The following is a 25,765-nucleotide window of genomic DNA, read 5'->3' on the forward strand; positions in this document are numbered from 1 at the left end:
ACATGCTTCTAATGATTTACCAGTCATATATTGGTGTATTTCATTTTCATCATTCTTTAGCAATAAACATTTATCTTGATGAAAATCATTCAAAACTGTTCAATCTCTTTTTGTTATACCTTGAATACCTGCAAGTTTTTTTTATATAGTCCATTTCTATGAAGCTACGTGTATTGACTCTAAATCATTTCTTGTTTCTAGTTCTCCAAGATGGAATTGAAATTACCAGGTCTTCTGATCATTGACACACCTGGACACGAGTCTTTCAGGTAAGTTGTCTTGTGTAGAGTTACACGAATGTACTTGTGAGTTCACGTTTCTCACACAAATGTACAAATGTTAGAAAATTACACAATCTGGATGAGTGTACACACTTACTAATATCTTTGAGGAGCAGGATCTACTGGCATCGCCATGTTCAGCACTTCATCCACTCCCACTGAAGTTTTTAACGCATTCAACTTTTAGTGTCTACTACTGGCCATGTCTGACACAGCTAAATGGTGCAGTGTTTTTCCTTTGTTGCTTAGCTGATATATCAGATGCAGTGCTGATACTTAAGTTATCACATGTGATATTTATGAATACTAATGAGATCCGCCTCCTTTTTACATCATTTGCTGAAGAAAAAGAGAAACCTGGTTGATGAAATTCAACATAACAGAGAGACAGAGAGAAGCTGATGAAACATTGAAAGAGTGGACAATTTTTAACCTTTTGACCTGAATTGTGAGGACAGAAGTACAAAGACAACAAAAATTCTGTTCTTACAGTTACAACCCCATACAAGAATGTGAAAGGTTCAGATACAAGATATTAAAATATTGGAGACAAGTGGTGTGAGGACATAGGGCTGTTATTCTCTCTCAAAAACATTTTTCACAATTTTAAAGAGAGTATTGGATAAACTTTTCATGGTATCCCTGTAACTATATAAGAGAGTATATTTTCGCCTTTACAGTAACAAGTGTGTATTCTCTCCTAGACATTGTTCTGCATATGGTCAGTTTTTAAATCTAGGCAGGCTACTGACAAACAGTAAGTTGATGTTACAGGAGTTTCAGCAGTCTCGTTTAAAGTCAGCATTTCACAAATTCTATGGTCGTTATAATGATTTAGTTTGCCAGTACAACCTGTCATTGGGTCAAATGCTGTCTGACGTGTTTCATACCGATTGTTAAGACGTTCTTGGCACACTGATATTGACTACGGATTACTCTGTTTACCTGGTCAAGACATAGGGCTCACTGTGGGTGTGACTGGTTGACAGGGAATGCTTACTCCTCCTAGGCGCCTGATCCCACCTCTGGTATGTCCAGGGGTCCATGTTTGCCCAACTATCTATTTTGTATTCCTTATAGGAATTATGAGATTATGAGATTGTTTGTTATCTTCACCTTTCATTGTGATGACATCCTCCTTAAACATGTCTGTTTCAGCATTTAATTCCTAAAATCGAAACTTTTTTAAAGATCAATGAAACCATGAAAAACGACAACATGCCAGGTGCAATGGATAGATCAAGTTGTATCACGAACTACAAACCAAGTGAACAATATATCCTATAATCAACATTCTACCAAATGTCATTTGATGAAATTCTGTGGGGATCCGGGTTAGAATAGGTCCTCAGTACTCCTTGCTTGTCGTAAGAAGCAACTAAATGAGACGGTCTTTTGGATGAGACTGCAAAAACCGAGTCCCGTGTCACAGCAGGTGTGGCATGATAAAGATCCCTCCCTTCTCAATGGCCATAAGCGCTGAGTATAGGCCTGAATTTTGCAGCCCCTTCACCGGCAATGGTGACGTCTCCATATGAGTGAAATATTCTCAAGAGGGGCGTTAAACAATATTCAATCAATCATTTGATGAAATGTACTTCCCTGACAACAAGCGATGATGGAAAACTGTTATAAACTTTTTTAATGTATAAACAGAAAGGAGGATGGTTTACAAAATCTTGCAACAAATAACTTCAATGGTGACATTCAGCTACTTTCTTATGACATCAACAAAACCATCGTGTCATTATCAAGTAATCTTCAACTGCTGTCAGGAATCTAAAAGTCCCTCTATTAAAATTATTCCAGAAACAGTTGAACAACAGCTAAGAAACATCAATGCAAGAAAAGCCATAGGTCCTGATAACATTCTGAATCTGATTCTGAAAGAACTATCAAATATCATTGCCAAACCAGTATGTGCTATCTTCAGCAGTTTAGGGAAGGCAGCATTCCACCAATAAAAAGCTGATGTTATTTTGGCTCCAAAAATAGCCCTAGTGAGTAATCAAAAACAGGATGTATGACCAATCTTGCTGACACTAAGTTTAACCAAACTTTTAGAAAAATACCCAACATCTAAGGAAGTCAAATCTGGATGTGGATCCAAACCAGTTTGGAGCATTGAACGGTAGCTCAGCAGCACACACTCTCTTGAAAATACGTTTGTTTCAACTCCTTGGCATGCCTGGTGATGCAAAACACAGTGACAACATCCCCACCCCACCCCCATCCTTAATGGTTTAAGCCCAGTAAGTTTAGAATGCACACACATTATGAAAACTATCCATGTCACTTACTAATTGATAGTAGTTCTGCTGAAAATGGATAAATGTAGGGAAAAAAACCTGTTATACGATATGTTACAAGTGTCAGATATGCCACAAGAGAAGTACTTGTATATTAACTAATATTTTCAGATGTTATTCATTGATTTATAACAGAGAGATGTGAGAGTCATATATTACAGAGGTTGCTTGGGGTCTGTGCATGTGTAGATCCTAAACTAAGGTCATTTTTGACAATTTCAAGGACACTGATGAAAAATTTGCAGTTTTTAAAAAAGATATTGTACATGTATTTGTAATAGAGAAATGTACATTCATACTCACTCAAAGGTTGCTTTGTATGTGTCTTGAGCTTCTTCAAGGTCATTTATAACAAGTCAAGGTCACAGGAATTGAGTTTGTATTAGTGGCATGTAGATATGCTGTATTTGAATATACCTTGTGGATGAGTTCTGTGAGGTTTTTAATTCTCTTAGGACAGGTCTAGTCTAGTTACTTGCAACAAACTTTCAGAAATTCATATTGTTTAATAAAAGCAATCTATTATTTTTACAGCCCAAAAATGTGCTATTGCACAATACTTATGTAGTACATGTACTTCATTTATAGTTCGTGTCCAAACTTTGAATGTGTACAACTTGATTAATGGATAGTTGTTGTCTACAATTTCAAGTTTCATATTAATCTAATTTTGACAGTAATCTCCGATCTCGGGGGTCTTCTCTCTGTGATTTTGCCATTCTGGTGGTTGACATAATGCATGGTTTGGAACCCCAAACTATAGAGTCCATCAATCTTCTCAAGGAACGGAAAACGCCATTTATCATTGCTCTTAATAAGGTAAGACGCTGACAGCTACTTCCATGTCTGAATATGTTTAGACTTCTGTGGCTTTTGAAAATTTGATAAATATCTTCATCAGGAGATTTTTTGAAGAACAGCTTTACATGGTTGATATTATGTAGATGTTCATAAGACATGTGGTTCTCTGAATTCTTAGAGATAAATTTGGTTGTCCAGATTTATAGGAAAATCTAGTATGACAAGCCATCCTTTGTATATTTATGGAACATCTATAGTTGAAAATATCTTAGTACAATGCTAAAATTAATTTCTGAAAGAAAAATATGAAATTGAAATTTTGAGTTTTCTTCAAGATATATACTTACAGTTAATTCATAGATTACTAGATTTATGAACAGATCTAAAATGTGATTATAATGATATTGATATAGTACATTATTAGCTCACCTGAGCTTAAAGCTCAAATGAGCTTTTCTGATCACCTGTTGTCTGTCCGACCATCTGTCTGTCTGTAAACTTTTCACATTTTTTACTTCTTTTCCAGAACCACTGGGCCAATTTCAATCAAACTTGGCAAAAAGTATCCTTGGGTGAAGGACTTTCAAGTTTGTTCAAATGAAGGGCTATTCCCCTTTAAAGATAATTGCAAAAATGCTTAAATAGGGTGGTGTCATTTAAATATCTTCTTTTCAAGAACCACAGGGCCAGAAGAGCTGAAATTGATATGGAAGTTTCCTTACAAAGTGCAGATTCAAGTTTGTTAAAACCATGGCCCCTGGGAGTAGGGTGGGGCCACAATAGGGGATAAAATATTTACATGTGAATATATAGGGAAAATCTTTAAAAATCTTCTAAAGAACCACTGGGTCAGGAAAGTACAAATTTACATGAAAGCTTCCTGACATAGTGCAGATTCAAGTTTGTTGAAATCATGGCCCACGGGAGTAGGTTGGGGCCACAATAGGGATCAAAGTCTTCCATACAAATATATAAGGGAAATCTTTCAAAATCTTCTTCTCAAGAACTAGTGGGCCAGAAAAGTTTACATTTATATGAAAGCTTCTTGACATAGTGCAGGTTCAAATTTGTAAAAATCATGCCCTGGGGGTAGGATGGGGCCACAATAGGGATCAAATCTTTACATGCAATTATATAGGGAAAATCTTTAAATATTGGCCAAGGTGACTCAGTTGAGCAATGTGGCCCATGGGCCTCTTTTTACATTATGATATGGTAAAGTATTATATTGATATGGTAAAGTATGAAATTAATATGGTAAAGTGTAATATTGATAAAGTATGGTATTGATCTGGTATGGTAATTGATATGATGCAGTATAATAATGACATGTGAGTATTATATCAATATAGTACAAAATAATATTGATATAGTACAGTATGATATTGATATAGTACAGTATGATATTGATATAGTATAGTATGATATTTGATATAGTACAAAACAATATTGATATAGTACAGTATGATATTTGATATAGTACAGTATGATATTGCTATAGTATAGTATGATATTGATATAGTACAGTATGATATTGATCTAGTATAGTATGATATTGATATAGTACAGTTTGATATTGATCTAGTATAGTATGATATTGATATGGTATAGTATGATATCGATATAGTATAGTATGATATTTGATATAGTACAGTATGATATTGATATAGTACAGTAGATATTGATATAGTACAGTAGATATTGATATAGTACAGTATGATATTGATCTAGTACAGTAGATATTGATATAGTATAGTATGATATTGATATAGTACAGTATGATATTGATATAGTATAGTATGATATTGCTATAGTACAGTATGATATTGATATTGATATAGTACAGGATGATATTGATATAGTATAGTATGATATTGATATAGTACAGTATGATATTGATATAGTACAGTATGATATTGATATAATACAGTATGATATTGCTATAGTACAGTATGATATTGATATAATACAGTATGACATTGATATAGTACAGTATGATATTGATATTGATATAGTACAGGATGATATTGATATTGCTATAGTACAGGATGATATTGATATAGTACAGTATGATATTGCTATAGTACAGTATGATATTGATATAGTACAGTATGATATTGATATAGTACAGTATGATATTGCTATAGTACAGTAGATATTGATATAATACAGTATGACATTGATATAGTACAGTATGATATTGATATAGTACAGTATGATATTGATATAGTACAGTATGATATTGATATAGTACAGGATGATATTGATATAGTACAATGTAATATTGCTATAGTACAGTATGATATTGATATAGTACAGTATGATATTGCTATAATACAGTATGATATTGATATAATACATTATGATATTGATATAATACAGTATGATATTGATATAGTACAGTATGATATTGCTATAGTACAGTATAATATTGCTATAGTACAGTATGATATTGATATGGTACAGTATGATATTGATATAGTACAGTAGATATTGATATAGTACAGGATGATATTGATATAGTATAGTATGATATTGATATAGTACAGTATGATATTGATATAGTACAGTATGATATTGATATAGTACAAAACAATATTGATATAGTACAGTATGATATTGATATAGTACAGTATAATATTGCTATAGTACAGTATGATATTGATATAGTACAGTATGATATTGATATAGTACAGTAGATATTGATATAGTACAGGATGATATTGATATAGTATAGTATGATATTGATATAGTACAGTATGATATTGCTATAGTACAGTATGATATTGATATAATACAGTATGATATTGATATAGTACAAAACAATATTGATATAGTACAGTATAATATTGATCTAGTACAGTATGATATTGATATAGTACAGTATGATATTTGGTATAGTATACTATGATATTTGATATAGTACAAAACAATATTGATATAGTACAGGATGATATTGATATAGTATAGTATGATATTGATATAGTACAGTATGATATCGCTATAGTACAGTATGATATTGATATAGTACAGTATGATATTGCTATAGTACAGTATGATATTGATCTAGTACAGTATGATATTGATCTAGTACAGTAGATATTGATATAGTACAGTTTGATATTGATCTAGTATAGTATGATATTGATATAGTATAGTATGATATTGATATAGTACAGTATGATATTGATATAGTACAGATATTGATCTAGTACAGTAGATATTGATATAATACAGTATGATATTGATATAATACAGTATGATATTGCTATAGTACAGTATGATATTGATATAGTACAGTATGATATTGATCTAGTACAGTATGATATTGATCTAGTACAGTATGATATTGCTATAGTACAGTATGATATTGATATAGTACAGTATGATATTGATCTAGTACAGTATAATATTGATCTAGTACAGTATGATATTGATATAGTATAGTATGATATTGCTATAATACAGTATGATATTGATATAATACAGTATGATATTGATATAGTACAGTATGATATTGATATAGTACAGTATGATATTGATCTAGTACAGTAGATATTGATATAGTACAGTTTGATATTGATCTAGTATAGTATGATATTGATATGGTACAGTATGATATTGATATAGTACAGTAGATATTGATCTAGTACAGTAGATATTGATATAGTACAGGATGATATTGATATAATACAGTATAATATTGCTATAGTACAGTATGATATTTGATATAGTACAGTATAATATTGCTATAGTATAGTATGATATTGATATAGTACAGGATGATATTGATATAGTACAGTATGATATTGCTATGATGTTGATATAGTACAGTATGATATTTGATATAGTATACTATGATATTTGATATAGTACAGTATGATATTTGATATAGTATAGTATGATATTGATATAGTACAGTATAATATTGATATAGTACAGTATGATATTGATATAATACAGTATGATATTTGATATATTATAGTATGATATTGATATAGTATAGTATGATATTTGATATTGTATAGTATGATATTGATATAGTACAGTATGATATTGATCTAGTATAGTATGATATTGATATAGTACAGTATGATATTGATATAGTACAGTATGATATTGATATAGTATAGTATTGATGCTGATATAGTACAGTATTGATGATGGCATTAATTCATGATTGCACCAAAAATCGCAGGAAATAGAAGTGTGCTCTATATTTAGTATGTCTGACATAGTTTACAATGCTGTTTGTTTGACTTACAGATTGATAGGTTGTACCAGTGGAAACCGATGCCCCAGACTGACATTGTGAATACAATAAAGAAACAGACTCCCAATACAAAATCCGAGTTCGACACCAGGACAAGGGAGGTCATTGTACAAATGGCGGAACAGGTTAGTTCCTTTATCCAGGAAACAGGATAACATTAAATTCTCTTACTGTTACCCAATCTGTTTTTGCCACATGCCTAATGTTTTAAGTAGCAAAAGTTCCTTAAATGGGATTATGTTGGTTTGGACCAGTATTGAAAGCATTTGATACTGTTTGAACTATTGTTATGTCCATAGATGTTTGTATTCTCAAGCTTGCTATTTTACCATAAACTTGGAAAAGTTTCTCCATAATAGGAGATTCAGGGACATATAGATTTTGGTCTGTATGTCTGCAAGGCCATTATCATAACTTTTTAAAAAATGAATGGTAAAACGGCTTTCATAATTTACATATGTATTCTTTGTGACAAGACCTTTCTTGTGACCTTGACCTTGGGATTTGACCAACTTTTGAAAAACTTTAACCTTGACCATAACTTTTGAATGGATGGTAATAGTGTTTTCATATTTCACATTGCCAAGACCTTTCTTTTGTACCAAAGTTTTTTTCACACCTTGACCTTGGGGTTTAACCTACTTTTGAAAAACTTGAGCCTTTTGAATGGTTTGTGCTAGGACCTTCTTATTCCATGTGTGCATTTCTTATGACAAGACCTGTCTTTGGGTACCAGAATTATTTTACTACCATACGGGGGTGGGGGGTGGAGGTCTGTGTTTCACAAACACATCTTGTTTGCATCTAAGAAAGTTGATGCACACGGTAGTATGCTTTACAGTATTTGAGTTTTAAAATATGAATGGATTAGAGATTCATCTAGTGCGATGTTAATGATTTGTTGAAAATTGTTCCTTTTATCCTACGAGTGATTGATAAACAGATGTGTGATACTGGTAGTAACCTAAATATGATATATTGTCAGTTAATTAGTAGTCCTTTTATGTAACATCAGATGTAAGCATGATAATAGGGACATTATGAAAATTAATTTAAGATATATGAGAAGAGAAAAAAGACTTGTTAAAAATTATATGCAATAAAGCACATTTTGGTGCACATTGAAATACAGATGTATTATTTGAGGTGTCTTTAAGATGATGCTATTAGAACCAGTGCTGGTACATGCTTTGTTTTGTTGTCTCTCGGTGTAAAGCAATAAGGAAACGGAGCTCTCCAACCAAACTAGTTAGGTGGTATTACAGCCCCCATAAAATAAATGATTTTTTTCATTAAGACAGTGAAATATCCTTTTATAAATATAAACAAAGGACTATAAATATTTATGATCATAAATTATTATATTTGTTAGCATTTGGCCAAGACATTATTGGACATTCAACGTTGTTTTGTTTATGTCTGTTGCCAAGTCTGTAATTAAGGAGGAATATTTTAAGGAATTTCAGTGAAAGAAATTAGTTTTGTTTCATAACTTTTTTAATATTCTTTTAATGATGCCATACATAACAGATATCACACCTTTTTGGTATAAAAATGTCACCATACTTTCATCACATGTCCAACTTATGATATTTGTAGTGTCTTTTAATTATGTTGATTAGGTATTAAAGTTCATTTTCCTCCATAGTAAATATGTTTAGCAGATTTTTGATTTTTAGGTTTAGGGTTTTAAATAGTTCCATATAATCCAGCATGTGTGCAAATGTATTGCAGTTTAAAATGCTTCATTTGAATGACAAATTATAGATATCTAAATAATGCTAAAGTGTGTTATTATTACATTATTAACTATAGATCTCTAAATAATGCTAAAGTGTGTTATTATTGCATTATTAACTATAGTAGATTCCCTATAGAGATGACGAATATTTAATTTGGCAAGATGACCATTCCAAGTCATTTGTCAAGAATATAAAATTGAGAGTGCTATATATACTCTCTTATCTTATCTATACTCTTGAATACTAAATTGATTGGTACAGATATGTGATAAATAAATAAAAGTGATACTTTCAATTTCACAAGAGTGGCTTTTCAGGAATCGACTTGAATATTAAAATCTCGTGTACGAAAAAGCAATCTGTATTATTTGCATAAAAGTTTTATAGTAAATTTAAGGTTCTCTGATTATGATAAAAAGTATTTGTGGTATGATTTGACAACTTAAATGTATGATTTAAATGAAATTTAGAAACACAACCAGACAAGAGTCTATATGTTTCTAAAAGGAAGACTGCATTTCTGGCACAAGAGGGGTTCAGGCTCTAGGGCAGGGACAATAAGGCCATATAGTGAAAATGTATTAGATCTTAGAAAATCTTCTCTACTGCCATATATATATATATATATATATATATATATATATATATATATAAAAGGAAAACTAGGTGCATAATTATGATGTCCATGAATTTCTCTACCTGAATTGTGAAATTCATGGCTTCTGGGTCAGGGTACAAGCCCAAAGGATGGGTCCATTGTGGCCATATAGTGAAAATGTATTACATTTTAAATAATAGAAAATCTTCTCTACTGCCATATATATAATCCAAAATAGAAGTAAATATCCACAAAAAACACAGCCAACTTTTGGTCTGTATATATATTTATATATATATATATATATATATATAATATAAAGTCTTTTTTTTTTTCGAAGTAAAATCTAAAAAATACTTGAAACACTTTCTAGAATATTAATATTTCGACCATGTTACCGGTCTTCTTCAGTTGTGTTTATCTGTCAAATAAACACAAAATAAAATGGAATTGTTATTGTGCTATTTAAATGATCACTCTTAGTGATTTGTTACTGCTTACACCAACATTAACACAGTCATATTTCACAAGTTCTGTGGCAAGAAACAAATTTTGGTTGTAGTATGTGTGTATAAGTCAGACAAAGACTTCAGAGTCAAAATTTTACTCCCAAAAACCTGACATGTATGCGAGTATATACGATACTAATAAGCTGTATAACATTGCCTACTATGAGACAACATGATTTAGTAGGCTATGTTAGCAAAAACGACCACTATTATGACAGAGTCTCTGACATGTCTCAATCACATGATCAGTGCCCTGCCTATCCTTAAGAATTTAGAATGCCCCTTGAATGGTTAGAAATGCCTTTTTATGATGTTCCTATCATGGGTATCTCAGGTAACAGCACCATCACTGATTCTAATCAGCATGTTTTGGAAAACTGACACTTTAATGATGTTACGGACATTAAATGAATATCAGACTTAGAGCTAGTATTGTGCTATTATTTTCTACAATTAAATCTCAAAATTTTGTCTATTTTTGAAATTAATGATAATTATTGACATCCCATTTTATAGTTTTGTATTGATGATGCCAGTCTCAGAACCTTTTTAATCACTCCTCATACCTTAATTCTCCTGTAATTTAGCTTTGTTCTGGAAATGAAATATTCTACTATTTAATATTGTTTTAAAATACATGTAATAGAGAATTGAGAAAAGTTCTTTATACGCATTCAATAGCTTGTGTTTATGAACTCTACAGGGCATCAATGCTGCATTATTTTATGAAAACAAGAACGTGAGGGAGTATGTGTCCTTGGTGCCCACCTCTGCCCACAGTGGAGATGGCATGGGCAACCTTATTGCTCTACTCTGTGAGTTGGCTCAGACCATGATGGCAAAAAGACTTGCCTACAGTGAAGAACTTCAAGCCACAGTCATGGAGGTAGGAAATTTAGTCACAGTTGTATTAGAGTTGTCTTTCTTTAGATACATTGTTAAAAAATAAACAAAAATTGATTCCCTGTAAAACCTTGGTACTTTTTTAAGGCATAAAATGTTTGTGGATCTGATAAGGCTGAAGATGCCCATGGTTTACATGTATTTTGATCCAAGGATTGGACACCAAGTTGCATGATGGAAGATAAATTCAGACCGGATATCATAAAAACAAAAATATAATTATGAAAGCATGAAGAGACGTGGTGAATGTTTACATGGGAAATTCACGTAGAGTTTGCCAGATGTTGCAGCGATGATGCTTCAAATGGGTGGGGGTGGGAGATAGTCTTTTCAATACAGGATGGCCAGTATGGAATAATCTGACCTGTTTTGTATTTTAATTGCTCCGGAGTGCCTTATCAAATCATCCTAAAATGAGATAGGTAGGCTTAGAGATCTCCCTCATCTGTAATAAGCCTTTTCCTCTTTAACTTTGATGAGCCCAGAAACAGGAAATGAATTGATAAAATGTTATGCAAGCCTCTTCTTTCAGGTGTTAGCTTTTCATTCATAAATCTTGTTATCAGTAGTGATTATGCAGAACTCAGATCCTTGGCAAATGAATTTTCTCCCCCCTCCCCCATTTTGTGATTCATTGCATAATATACATATTGTTCCCTTTGGACTTCAGAACTAGGTATTTGTGGTCTCTCATAAGAAGATTGTGTAACTTTTGAATTCTGAGGCCTTAAGTACACCTTATATTCATGGAGAAAACTTCAAAGCTCCATAACATATGATGTACAAAATCCATGCTTGCTGATGTGTGTTTTGCCCTTGCAGGACTTTTGCATTGGTGGTTTTCAAGTATTTGATCCTCTTAAAAGTCAACATTCAATATATGTATCTTAATCATTATTTTTCTTTTTTTGAAAGATATGCATTTCCTTGTTTGTGAAATAGAAACTTGGCAAAAAGGGTTTTGTCACAATTTTTCACCTATGTCTTTTTGCATTATGTTTTAAGTACAAGATGAATGAACCAGATAGGGACAAGATAGTAAAAGTACCTGGGCAGGCATGTTACAAGACGTCTGTTGTTGAGAGGATTTTTGTTATCTGATGACCGCTGAAAAAGAGAGGTGTTGCCATGATCTTATCTGTGCACGCTCTGTATTTTCCATTCACAAAGCACAGTTCCCTTAAAAAATTGTCTGTGCCTTTTTTCATAGATGTAATTAACACAAAGATAAGTGGTGTTTTTTTTCTGTTCAGAATTGCTGTTTTCAAATAATAGTTAAATTTTTTCTGCTAATCGTTGTCCTGTATTTGCATTTATATAAAAAGAATTTTCTTGTACATGTAGAATTAAACAGGAGGTACTTCTCTCTTCAAAGAATATTTCAGTTTTATAAAAGGTGTCATATAAAAAGTTTTATCAATTGAACATAGAATGACAAATTTCTTTGATAACATGCAGTATCCTTCCAAAATACTAGAATAATAATTGAAAACACTGACTGCCCTACTCTGTATCGATCCATAACTTAGTGATAGAGAGACATTGGAAAGCCCATTATTGACAATGTTGCATACTGTCATACTGTGGGTCATAACCCTGAACCAAGGTTATTTGGCCAAAATTAGTCACTTGTTGGAAATTTGTGTCCAGGCCATTATTTAGTAACCGGGAAAGGATGCTTTTAGACTTCAGAGTGAGTCTTTACCTGATCATTTGTACAATGTCATGCAAGATTTTGAATATGCCCCAGTTTGTATGAGCTCCATGGTATATTAGTCTTATGAAGACAACTCTTTTAAAATTATTGAACTTTAAGTATTGTATAAAGATATTTTGGTGCATTTCAAGTCTGACTGATGGTGAAAGTGCATGCATTTGCAGAAGGAAATTGGCTACAAGAAGTAATAGTTGACGCAAAAGGCCCCCACAAGTGTGTAAGCATTTCATCATTATGGCAGACTGCAGTGACAAAGGTGGTCTATGGGATTGATCTTGTGAAACAAACTAAGTGGTTGTGTCGACACTAAGTACTTTATTCTTGTAAAAATCATCTCAAATTCACTACAAGTCACCTGAATTCGCAGACAATCTGACCCTACCATTTCCGGCCCTGACCCCCTTTCTTTCAAGTAACTGCGTACATTTCCATTTCCTGCATTCAGCCATTTTTACATAAGTTGTCAGTGAAAAAAATTAAGATCTTAAAAGTGCATGCCACATACATGTAGTCTGTATAGAATACTCCTTCCTCGGAAATGTGATTGAAACTTCCGATTTTGCTGCTTTAAAGTGTGGGTTCACCTAATACTGGAGAAAAAATTCACTTTTGGTGATGATTATACATAATCGATATTAAAGTGATATAATAAACATCAGTTGTATTCAAAAAGATCTTGGTCTAGACATGATAAAATTGCTCGTAATATTGAAGTTTCATATTTAAACATATATTTAGTTCACACATTTTATATTTATTTAATGAATGAACAGAGCATTCCACAGCTAAACTAATTTTTGTTTCCTGGACAAGAAATAAAAGAGCTAATTTGTGTGTTCTGTGTCCTCACTGGACAATGTTCTGTGCATATAATGTTATGGCATTTCAGCTGATGATGCTGGATGCAGCAATAGCATCGTGTCTAGACCAAAATCGTTTTTAAACACCATGGTATTATTCATTAGGCAATGTATCTTGTATTCTCACATCTTAAACAAAGTTATTAACTGAAGAAAGACTTGCACGTACATCAACTGCACTGGAGTCCATTGCTTGGCAATCTTCGACAATCTCTGTAATGAATGGCAGGAAAAAAACAGCAAAAGTTAATGAGGTTGTTGAATTGTTTTAAAAGCAATTAGACAGTATATATCAAAGTTTGTGCTTTAACAATTATTGCACATTTATTTTAAGGCATGAAAGAAAAAAATGATTTGGTTTTGGCTGACACAAAAATATGTTGATATAACCATGGGTTTAAGTGTTGTAAGTGAGTAATTCAATTAAGAAATAAATTTTAATTTTTTTAAATTCACGAGAGTATGAACTGTAATGCTCATACTGGCATACTTCATGATCGAAGCACTTCATGAAAAGTATGTATGTATGCTGGCAAAAAGTGTTGCTGTTTATACTGCTTTTGAAAATTTTGTCAGAATTCCCAGCTGTTAGAATAGACATTCTATATTTATCAAGATTCATATGGCTATCATTACAATTTGTAAAAATATCAAAGGCAAAAACATTGGAAATGTAAATATTTTAGTTTGGCTGTTAAGGTGCACAGGTATGTAGTCACTATGAGACACTGAAACATACAGGGTTAAACTGGGTATTGTCATCCCTGCCAGGTCCACAGGAACAATACAATGTTAACACATAACAGTTTGAGGAAAAACTGCAGTATCATGCAAGTATCAGTGAACAGATTGTTTTTCTGGCAGGAAATGCATTGTGGCCACACAAGGAGATATTACATTTGTTTGGGAAATAAAATGGGTCTTTGAGCATTTGCCGCATATGGAAGAGAACAGAATTAACTTTTTGGGAACAAAAAATTTATGTAGATACTGCAGTCAAATATTTTAATTTGAGCTCAAGGTTTTATTGCATCTATAGTATACATGTACTGTTATTTGTCCATTAAAAAAATCTTAAGGGTGAAACAGTGTAAAATTAGATGTGCTGAATCACTTTATGGCCATTGATAAATAACCAATTCATTGACAAATCTACATTAACTTTTAAATTGATCCTATTCAATTTTGCAAAATCACCTATGAATACATTTCAAAAACATTATTTAAAAGGATAATTTATTACGTGTATAGAATGAATCTGCACTTTTGCAATCAAAAGCTAATGACAATACACTAAGGGCCGTTGTTTTTCTCTGGAACATTTGTGTTGGTGAGAAAAGTACATGCTAGTGTTCATTAGACTACTCCTTTGGTCTAAATTCTATAATCAATGGTGTCTGCATTCAGCAAAATCAAATTAATCAACCATTTTCATGGGTTGTATCCAGCAAGGTGTGCTAGTGTGAGAATTGCCAAAGGGAACATTTTCTAGGATTCTGTAGGTGGATAGACTCACTGATCAGGTCCCCTCACAACATAAAAAAAAAATTGTCTTCTAAATCTCAAAGAAACAAACTGTTTTTTGATGTAAGATTATCCCAGTGGGAAATAAAGGAATTTTTGGTTTCAGTATGAAGAAAATAGCAATGGCCTGGATGCAAGAAATTACTAGATCAATGTGCTGTTCCATCAGCCTCAAAGTTCAGTTCACTCAAGGACAAAGCGGAAGGAAATGCCTCAAGCAGACAATATGCAATCAGCCAACAAAGATTAAGTCCATTGAATTTGATATATTGTAGAGTAATTTTATGGTACAGTTAAGCAGAAGGTTTGGAGCCATGCCTTATAGTTTATGAATGAAGCCAAAGAAAAAGAAATGGAGCATATCAAAGGATTACATCAACAGCAGCTATAATATAGCAATTATGGCCAGCATTGTGACATAATCTGCATCTGAAAGTAAATTCTTCATATAAAATCGTTTGCATGCAAAAAATTTTTTTTTTCTAAAATCATGATTTGAAGGCGAGATGAAAAGACCTGACAAAAGAGGAGAAGATTTGGCGTCAAATTTTAATTTGAGTATGGATAGGGATTTATGGTTTTCTATTTCTGAAGTAAAATCATGTTTAATGGATGTTCATTTAATATAAAGGAAGAGGGTTTTTTTTTCAAATTTTTTGAAATGTGAAGCTAGATATGCAATCTATGTATATCTCACACTATTTAGTGAAATTTCACACACGTCACCTTTAAAAACTTTTATCAGTATTGATAGTGAATGGTGCAAAATTGTACTTTAAAAAGGTTTATTATATCAAAGTACATTTGAATATAATTTTGAAATCAGAGAAATCCATCAATGATACACCAGAGTGTAAAATCATTGTCATTAACCTTGAAGGAAATCATTTAGAAAGTATTATAGTGGAACAGTCTCAGTTTTACACTTGTTTGATATTGCGACACATTTTAAATTAGTGCTGATTTAATTGAAATGTGTACATGAAAGGCACATTTAATTAATCAACACAATTCATTTTAGAAGTGCACTGTTTGCGGGCAAGGTCCCTATTTCCTCGTTTTTGTCTGATGTAGGAGAAGGTATCTAGTACATGCGTGAAATCCATGTTTTCAGTGATTGCTTGTACTCTAAGACATTGTTCCAAGCAAGAGCATTTTCATGTTAACAAGTCAGTTGAGCCTTGTCTAGTTAGCTAACATTGACCTGGGCCTCAGATCTGCTGCCATTTCCTGAATCCACATTTTATGAACAACAAGTTTTCTAAAACAAACATACTGTTGCATTCTCTAGGAACAAATTTGTTTGCTTTTCCAGGTGAGTTGACTAAAACTCCCACTCACCTGACCTCTTGTCTAGATCCCCTTGGTTTCAGTGAAGAGCTACACAGTGTTCGTAGATGAGTCAGAAAGGAAGAGAGTTGTTGACTCTTGTGAAAACTTTGACAATCCAGCATGAATTGAATATAGTTTTATATAACAGTCTTAACCCTTGAGTTGATTATGTCTTGCATGTTTATGACATAGAAATTGATAGAATATGGTTAGTTTTAAAGTTTGCAGACATTGCTATCAAAGTGTTTTATCAATGGACTTTTCAGAATCACTTTTACACCCAATGATTCAGATAGTATTCATGTGCTCTTCTGATTGGTTACTTTGTGTGGGTCAAGGGAAGACAACTGAAGTTACTGAGTCTTGTTATTCTGATTATTAACTGTTTAGGTCCTAGGGAAGACAACTGAAGTTACTGAGTCTTGTTATTCAGAATCTGATTATTAACTGTTTAGGTCCTAGTGCCTTTAATTTTGACATCTGTTTTCAGAATATTTAGATGGAAAAGTTTTTAGACTTTGAAAAATCACAGAACTTGCATTTTAAGTTTCAATGCATTCACACAGGTGAAAGCCTTGCCTGGGTTGGGTACCACTCTTGACATTATACTAGTCAATGGTTCAATTCGAGAGGGAGATCAGATCATTGCTCCAGGTACAGAGGGACCCATAGTCACTCATATACGCGGCTTACTGATGCCCCAGCCAATGAAAGAGCTGAGAGTCAAGGTAAGTAACAACCGTGCTTCCTGTGTATATTCCAGAACCCAGTCCTATATTGATATTGTAAACCAACTTTTGTTCGTGGCTACTTTTTTTTGCAATTCACCTGTAGTAAACTGGTTTGCGGCAAGTAGTCTTCGCGATCAAGCGTTTTTCATTACATATGACAGACATTCAAGGGCTGGTTCGTGATGAGAAATATATGCGACGATGAGGTTCTCGCTAATCTCGCGAAATTTTCTTGCATGTGAATAAAAGTTGGTTTACAGCATACACATCATGAAAAGTCACTCTGATTGTGTGCTACTTGACTTCTGTCTAGATTGGCCCTTTAAGAATTAAACAAAAATTGTTTGCAGTTGATGAGATTCGGAATATATCATGCTCAGCATCTGAACAGTTCTTGTGTAACAAATCCAATAATATTTTGTGCCATTTCTTATAGTTTGATGTTATGAAAAAAACTTACTGTATAATTGGCTTTTTTTTTGTTAAAACATCACTTAAGCTGGTAGTGTTTGTTTTTGTATCAAAAACTTCAAGCAGCCTTATTAAAAAGAATAAGATTCCGTCTTCTACCAGTGATGTGCATTGTATTATAAAAATACAAATCTGGATCGACACAAAAGTTTTTAAAAGAAAGGAGTACAAACAACTGCACTTTTATCAAAATTTCCTCTAAAAATGAAGGGAAAAGTCCTGCATTCATTTTATATTTTAGGATTATAATTACATTTTCTATAACTAACATGCATCAAAAAGGTGTTAATACAATCTTTTTTAAACAAGAATTTTCTTTAAAAGAGATTGTCTGCTTTACCGTATTAGGTTCTGTTGAGGGTTAAATATGAAGGTACTTTTGATTTTTTAAAAGTGCTTGAATTATGCAGAATTAGACATCACTACACATCCTGTCTATCGCAATCCCTCTTTGTGATGTGTGTGTTAAATTTCATTTCTGGTGGGTTGTTTTTATATCTAATACAAATTCTGCAGTACTTGAAATTGAAAAATCAGTTGGAACAAAAACCGATTGGATTTTTGTGCATAAAACTATAAAATCAGTTTTCAAGAAGTTTCAATACAGTATTTTAGATAGGACTTGCCCGTTGATAAGAATTGCCTGTTGGGTCTTTAAAACTTTTTACATTATTTACAGTAGCATTTTCTTAATTGTGTCAAGATTATTGACCTGGCAAATGACAGAATGGGAAATTTTAAGGCAATTTGCAAATCATTACAAAAAATTCAGAACCACTAAAAGAATATTCATGTAGTCATTTTGAAAAAAGTCAGGACTGTTTAAAGTTTATGTAATAAACAAAACAGGCATATATTAAAGTGATGAAAAATCTTTCATCTAAAATATTTAAAAAAAACTCATCTAAGTTTTAAGCTTAGTTGAGCTAGAATTTGAACATGTCATCCAGGTATGATATGAAAGAAGAAATAATTGGTATTTCATAACAGAACTTTATTGTGTTTAGTCCAACTGGGAGCATCATAAGGAAGTAAAGGCTGCACAAGGAGTGAAGATCATTGCCAAAGACCTGGAGAAATCCCTGGCTGGTCTCCCAATGTATGTGGCTAAGAGAGATGATGAAGTCGAATATTACAAGGTCGGTGCAATCCATTTAGTTTTCATTGAATAGTTTTGGTCAAACAGTATTGAAAATTTCATCTCCTAGAAATAGAAGGTGCTTATGCAATTTTGTCATAGTGCAACAATCTAAGAAACCAGTTCGTGATGTACTAGTGATGTACGTTTTGTAATTAAATTCTAAAAATGGAAAAGAAAAGTATATTAAAAAGCAAGTAAATTTGATTTTTGGGATGGAAGGTTGAAGTATGATGTTGTTGGCATTGCCATGTAAATGTAAGTCAGGTATGGATCCTAATGCTAGAGAGTGCAAGCAATTCATTGATTTGCCTATCAGAAACCTTTGATATCCAATCTAATACAGACTGCAGCTGCTTCTGAGAGCACAAAGTACCGGAAGTTGCACCAAAGCTCAGAGTACAGGTGGATTTCAAATAAATTTTCCTGTGCACATCAGTCTATAAGTTCAGATAATGGGTAAAAGTACCACCGTCAAGTTGGCTGATAAATTTCTCTAATTTCACATACTGTATTGAAACATCTGGGGCAATGCTGCACTGTACCCTGTTGTCTTTGTAACAGTAAAGTAATTGATCAGATAACAAAATTTAAGGGCAAACAAGTGAAATAGTAGGTGTATTTTAGTGCAAATCAGTAACTCTAGTGCAAATCAGTAACTCTAGTGCAAATAAGACAAATATGGGTCACTACAATCCTCTTTGGTTTTGCAGGTGTATTACTTTGATAAGTACTGAATAATGGCCTTCCTCCCTGTAGGTTTTTTTTGGGGGGGTGGGGTGGGGGTTAGTGCATCAGTCTTTAGAGTCATTGGTTTATTTGACATTGTCCTAAATGGTGACTTGTTTGATTGATTAATTGTATATTGTTTAACACCCCTCTCGAGAATCTTTCACTCATATGGAGACATCACTATTGCCGGTGAATGATTGCAAAATTTAGGCCTATGCTCGGCACTTATGGCCTTTGAGCAGGGAGGGATTTTAATCATGCCACACCTGCTGTGACACAGGACCTCGGTTTTTGCGGTCTCATCGGAAGGACCGTCCCGTTTAGTCTTCTCTTGTGACAAGCAAGGGGTACCGAGGACTTATTCTAACCTGGATCCCCATGTTGGAACTTGTTCGAAGACAGATGATTTTCAAATCTTTTGCATAGTGTTGTTATGATAGTCGCAAACTATCAAAAAATCATGGCTATAGACGACGTGCAGTGACAATCATTTATAAATTTTTGACATCGATTGTTGCTGACAATTTCAGAAATAACATAGTAAACTGAACCCATTTAAGTTTGATATTATCAAGGGACATAACACTACTTCTCGTGATAATGACTGGGAAGGACAAAGCAGATGTGTTTCCATTCCCTGGGGCAACCAGGGTGAAAGTATGGACCTTTTTTTGGATTTAGGGAAAAAGGGCTCTAGCAAAAGAAATCTACATATGGACACCGATATTTGTAAGTAAAAAGTAGTTGGCCAATATTAAAAGGAGGTCATGTTCATGAAATCAATCTTTGAATGAATCCCACTACTTAATTTTGTTTAGGGAATACAACTAACTTCTAATTTCATTTAAAAAACATCATCCTCAAATTTATGAAATATAAAAGTAAAGACATTTATTAGGATATCTTTTGTATGGATTACATAGTGTACATATACTTTTAATTATTTAATGCCGCCTTAAATGGAAGTTCAAACTATGAATTATATAATCGAATGTGTGCTGTTCAGTTCGATAATTAGTAGTAACTTTGGTCCAGTTTTTCAACACTACTTTTTTTAGTCTCTGATCTGTAATTAGGGTGCAGTTTCTTCATCATTTTGCCCAGACTTGACCATTCCGTATTTCAGAGTTCACTTGAATACTGTGAATCAACAACATTTTGAAAATTACAAACTGATTTGCCCTCAATAAAAAAATTTGAGTTCTTGTATTCAAAATTTTCATTAATGAGAAAATAAGATGGAGACCTAAATGTCAGATGAAGAGTATAGTGACATTGATGGTTTGGAGACACAGCACGGGCATGTACTCTCAAACCAAAATGATGCACTTCTCTGTTTCACATTGACATTTTTACGATAATGTACTCTTATGGAAACAAAAACTAGAGTCGAGACTGTAAATGAAAGCCAAATGGCCAGTGGCACCTTTGTAGGCTAGCTAGGTCATGCTTGATAGAATAGTGCAGCTGACTTTAATGTTGTCAGGATGTTGGCTTGGCCCCCTTTTTTTTAATCATAAAGTGCCCAGCTTGTGAATGAACAAAATCAACAAATATCAACAGGAAATGTAGCTAGCTTTCATTGATCATATTGATTAATGCGTGTGTGTTTCATTGATAAAAACTGGCTATACACCTTTTTTAACCCTGAAACATTAACATAGTTGTAATACAATCAATTTCAAGTTTGACAGCTGTTCAAGCCTCTTGTTCAATTTTAAGGAGAGAAAATTCTAAATCAATTATTCAACTATGTATGTATTCGAAAACAGTGTAAAATGAATGTCATAAATATTTGAAGAAAAGTATTTTCACGGTAGTGGTCAATAACTGGAACACTTTCATTCTTGTCATTTTTGTCATTTCTTCAATTATCATGATGATATAAATTTTTTCATGAATTATCAGATTTTTATTCAAGTATTTTGAATTTGTTTTTAAAAACTACATACATGTTGGCCATTCAGTAATAACAGTGACATAATAGAAATATAATTTAAATATCTATTCATCTTGTGAAATTCTTGTTTGACAGGCATTAATATGGTGATGATGATATTATCTGATGACATGAGCAGGTGTTTTAGTAATAAAAATGTTGAGTAAGCAGAAGTTGTCTTTTCATGTAAAGTTCTTCCTGAGTATCTTACCTTGTCAGGAAGACAGACATAGGTTACATGTGTACTCGAGATCTCAGGTATTTTAAAGACTAATGCATATGAATAGGCAATGATTTCTAGAATGTGCATATTCTTTTTCAAGTATTTTAATACTTCTTTTTAAAAAATAAAAAATGGGTCAGCACAATGTTATCAGAAAGTTTAGAGGACCAATGATTTTCAATAGGTTAATATATTGCTTTTCTCATGTCAGAATGAATGCATATATAGTTATGTTTGCTTTAAATATATGTTACTAAAATTTTGTTTTACGTGTCGCCAATATAATCCTTTGCTATTACACATATCACTGAATTCAGTGTTATTTACTGTGCTAATTGTGTGGTTTATAGATTCAGCTAATTGTGTGGTATATAGATTCAGCTGATAGCCTTGCTCTATTATAGCTTTGAAAATCAATTTGGATCTTAACCATCCAAAGAAAATTTGTGGGAAAAAAATGTTTTTTTTGTCATGTATTAATATATCAAGTGTTGAAGATAAATACAGATATATCATTTTTACTATTGCTCTTTAAATTACAGGGCCATATTTTATTTCATTTTCTTTCTTTGGACACCAATTTCAAGATGTATTGATAGGAATTGAAGCATAAATCAAGGACTGACTTTTCATTCATGCTGCAGTTTTTGAGCGGTCCACTCCCTTGTCTTTGTTCCTTTGTAGTCACCATTTTATTTCCAAATATTAATTTCTTCAAGTAATGAACTCTTTGACTGGCTTTTTTCCACTTGGTAGGAGATTGAAAAATCATTAATTTTTGGAAAATTTGATCTACTGGATCACACCATATGCTGTAATTATCTAAAGACCAGTATTTCAATTTTCCTCAAAATTCATTCCAATCTGTCCTTGTTAAGCATAAATTTCCTTGATGAAATCTTTTGAAATCAAATTTTTCTGAATAAGTACATTGTGATTAAGGTCACATACAAAAGATGGCCAAACAATCGAACACTGTATTACTCCAATACTGACTTTTCATTTGATGTAAGTGAATCTCTTTTGAATTTTTAGCTCACTTGAGCTGAATGCTCAAGCTGTATCTGGCTTGGATTTCTTGAAAAAATCTCAAACTTAAGTTGAGTTTTCTGGTATTTGAGCAGTCAAAATTTGAGAACAAATCTCGTACTTTGGTCCCAGTTTCGACTGAGAAATCCAGGTTGGATGATTTGATGTGTATATTGAAACAGGAAATACATTTTCAAATGCTAAGATTTTAAGCCATTTTGTATGGAGTTAAATAGCTGCAATAATATAGCCCTCTCTGACTTTTTTTTTCATTTTGGGGGTGGGGTTGAGGAGGGCTACAACTCCTTAGGATCTCCATTATGGTGCAGATGTGAAAGTGATTTGCTTCCGCAACATTTTTGATCATTCTAAACATTTGCTGGCTTTCTTTTCATAAATAAAATAATGATCTATGTTTCTGAGTCAATATATGAATTTACAACCTGCAACTTACGATTTGTGAGTCTCTATTCTACCATTTTTAACAATTCCGATAGACCAATTTCTCGATTCATATTGTGTGTCATGTTTGATGTACTGAAGTTAAACTTCCAGTTGTCAAGTCATATAAGGTAGTGTTTACTTCAATGGACAAGTTCGAAGGAGAAAGTGATTTTGACGGTATTGAAAAAGTTTAATTAAAGCAATACAAGCTGTAACTGACGGTAAATAATTAAAAAAATAAAAGAACAAATATTTAACATATTTGTGATTGAATATATATAACTATAGAGTCAGAGTGAATCAGAAGCAATAAACCCGTCAAATCAGCAGAAAATGACGATTCATGAATCATTGTCATCCTGTCCGTAATTCCTGCGCGTAATCTAATCTCCCATGTGCATTGACCTCGAAGGTCACCAGTTCAGAAAAAAGCGAAAGAGAGGCACTGAGCATGTGTCAAATTCACTATCAAAATTTCATTTGAGTTGCACATCAGCGTAATTATTACTTTCTTACATTTATTGTACTTCTTGTCATTCACGATGTTATATTTTAAAACAAACGAAATGTGTAGTTACTCACGTCAATTTCCGTCTTTGTATATGACCTTGTTCTCAGCAACCCGATTGTGTTTGGCAATTAATTATCATCGTTCCCATGTCTGTGTATACGATGCAATGGTGGTTTATACGAAATGATTATTGTAGGTATATGCTCTCAAACAATATTCCCTTGTTTATTTTGCTGAATTTTTCTTCAGACCTTGGGGGATTATATCATTTATACCGATAGGTGTTATTTGGTGCATAATTGGATAGTTGAAAAAATACTGTCAGTTACAGCTTGTATTGCTTTAAAAAATGAACAGCAGAGTATGAATTTTTTCTGCCACCATATGATTTTCCTTTTTTTGTCGGAATGGCTCGAGTATAACTACATTTTTGTGCTGATTGTTAATATTTAGGTTTTTCAGTATATTTTACATGATATTTAATGAAAAACACCTTTATTAGACGTGCCCTGAAGCACAAAGTTGGTACTCTCTTTAGTGTAAACAACATTTGAGACAAATACATGGAAATTATTACAGGTTATTCATAAAATATTTTGCACCATTACAAAGATCCTATGGAATTGTAGCCCTATCGCTAAAATGTCAGAATAAAAAAATCAGAGAGGGCTACATTATTACAGCTTTTAATGTCATACTATCCTGTTATTGAGAACTAGATGATAACAAAGTGTACAAGATGGTAATTTTTAATTTAAACTTAACGTGTGTGAATTCAACCAGTGAACAGTAGATAAATCTACAATGTTCAGTACATTAGTCAGTGATCATCAATTTATTGCTTTCTAGCAATGGACTGTAATTGCTATGCCCCAATTTAAGAAATGGAGCATATTAGTTTGCACCTGTTGGTCAATTAGTAGACTATAAGTGTGATCTGTTCAACATCACTGGATCTTTTCTGTAGTCAAGAAAATGTAATAAGCCACCATATTATGAATACTTCAGGTCACATGACAAGAAAAATGGTGTTGCTGACAGATTACAATTTTTTTTGGATGATCACCTACACTGGAGATCAAAAACAAATGAAGAGAAAACATTAATACATGGACCTTTATGTCTTCATTAAATGAAGAGAAAATGTGAATACATGGACCTTTAAACGTTAATACATGGACCTTTATGTCTTCATTAAATGAAGAGAAAATGTGAATACATGGACCTTTAAACGTTAGTACATGGACCTTTATGTCTTCATTAAATGAAGAGAAAATGTGAATACATGGACCTTTAAACGTTAATACATGGACCTTTATGTCTTCATATTAAGAACTAAGGATATTTACTACAAACAAAAAGATTGGATGCCTGGGTTGATATTGTTTGATATATACTGGTAGTAATTAGTATAAGTACAATTAAATTCCTAACAAATTAGGAAGTTGTATATTTTCCTATGTTAAAAAAGTGTGAAACATTGACCCTCCCAATGTAACTCGATATAAAGTTTTCCCACTGTATTAGACGTAATGGCAAATAAAACTTCAAATTACTCGCCCTTGATTACAGGTGGCGCACGATCCGTTAACATCCAAGGGGTTTCTAACCTCAAGTTTAAGAGAGTGTCGGAAGGACACGTTTTAGATTAGAAAGTTGTTGAATATTTAGTAACGAAGGTGGATTACGGTTCGTAGG

At 32.7% G+C, this 25,765-nt stretch overlaps 1 protein-coding gene and 2 long non-coding RNA genes across 3 annotated transcripts in view; 2 read left to right on the forward strand and 1 right to left on the reverse strand.

Annotated features, from left to right (window-relative positions):
* LOC125678115 (eukaryotic translation initiation factor 5B-like) overlaps positions 1-25,765 on the forward strand; it is a 106,197-nt gene that overhangs the window by 36,163 nt on the left and 44,269 nt on the right. Inside the window, exons 15-20 of the mRNA XM_048916266.2 lie at positions 202-269; positions 3,268-3,409; positions 7,658-7,789; positions 11,217-11,399; positions 17,416-17,577; positions 19,059-19,190. Of these exons, the coding sequence (XP_048772223.2) occupies positions 202-269; positions 3,268-3,409; positions 7,658-7,789; positions 11,217-11,399; positions 17,416-17,577; positions 19,059-19,190 (819 nt within the window). The remainder of the gene's footprint in view (positions 1-201; positions 270-3,267; positions 3,410-7,657; positions 7,790-11,216; positions 11,400-17,415; positions 17,578-19,058; positions 19,191-25,765) is intronic.
* LOC125678118 (uncharacterized) lies at positions 3,077-24,290 on the reverse strand. The gene is made up of 5 exons (XR_007371414.2): positions 24,139-24,290; positions 14,163-14,206; positions 13,639-13,723; positions 12,465-12,523; positions 3,077-3,683 (listed from the first exon to the last, which is right to left on the reverse strand). It is a non-coding gene; the product is annotated as an uncharacterized LOC125678118 (long non-coding RNA).
* On the forward strand, positions 13,321-15,759 carry LOC130051813 (uncharacterized). The gene is made up of 2 exons (XR_008800072.1): positions 13,321-13,350; positions 15,624-15,759. It is a non-coding gene; the product is annotated as an uncharacterized LOC130051813 (long non-coding RNA).

Source organism: Ostrea edulis, chromosome 2 (genome assembly GCF_947568905.1).
Source record: "Ostrea edulis chromosome 2, xbOstEdul1.1, whole genome shotgun sequence".
Lineage (NCBI taxonomy): Eukaryota > Metazoa > Mollusca > Bivalvia > Ostreida > Ostreidae > Ostrea > Ostrea edulis.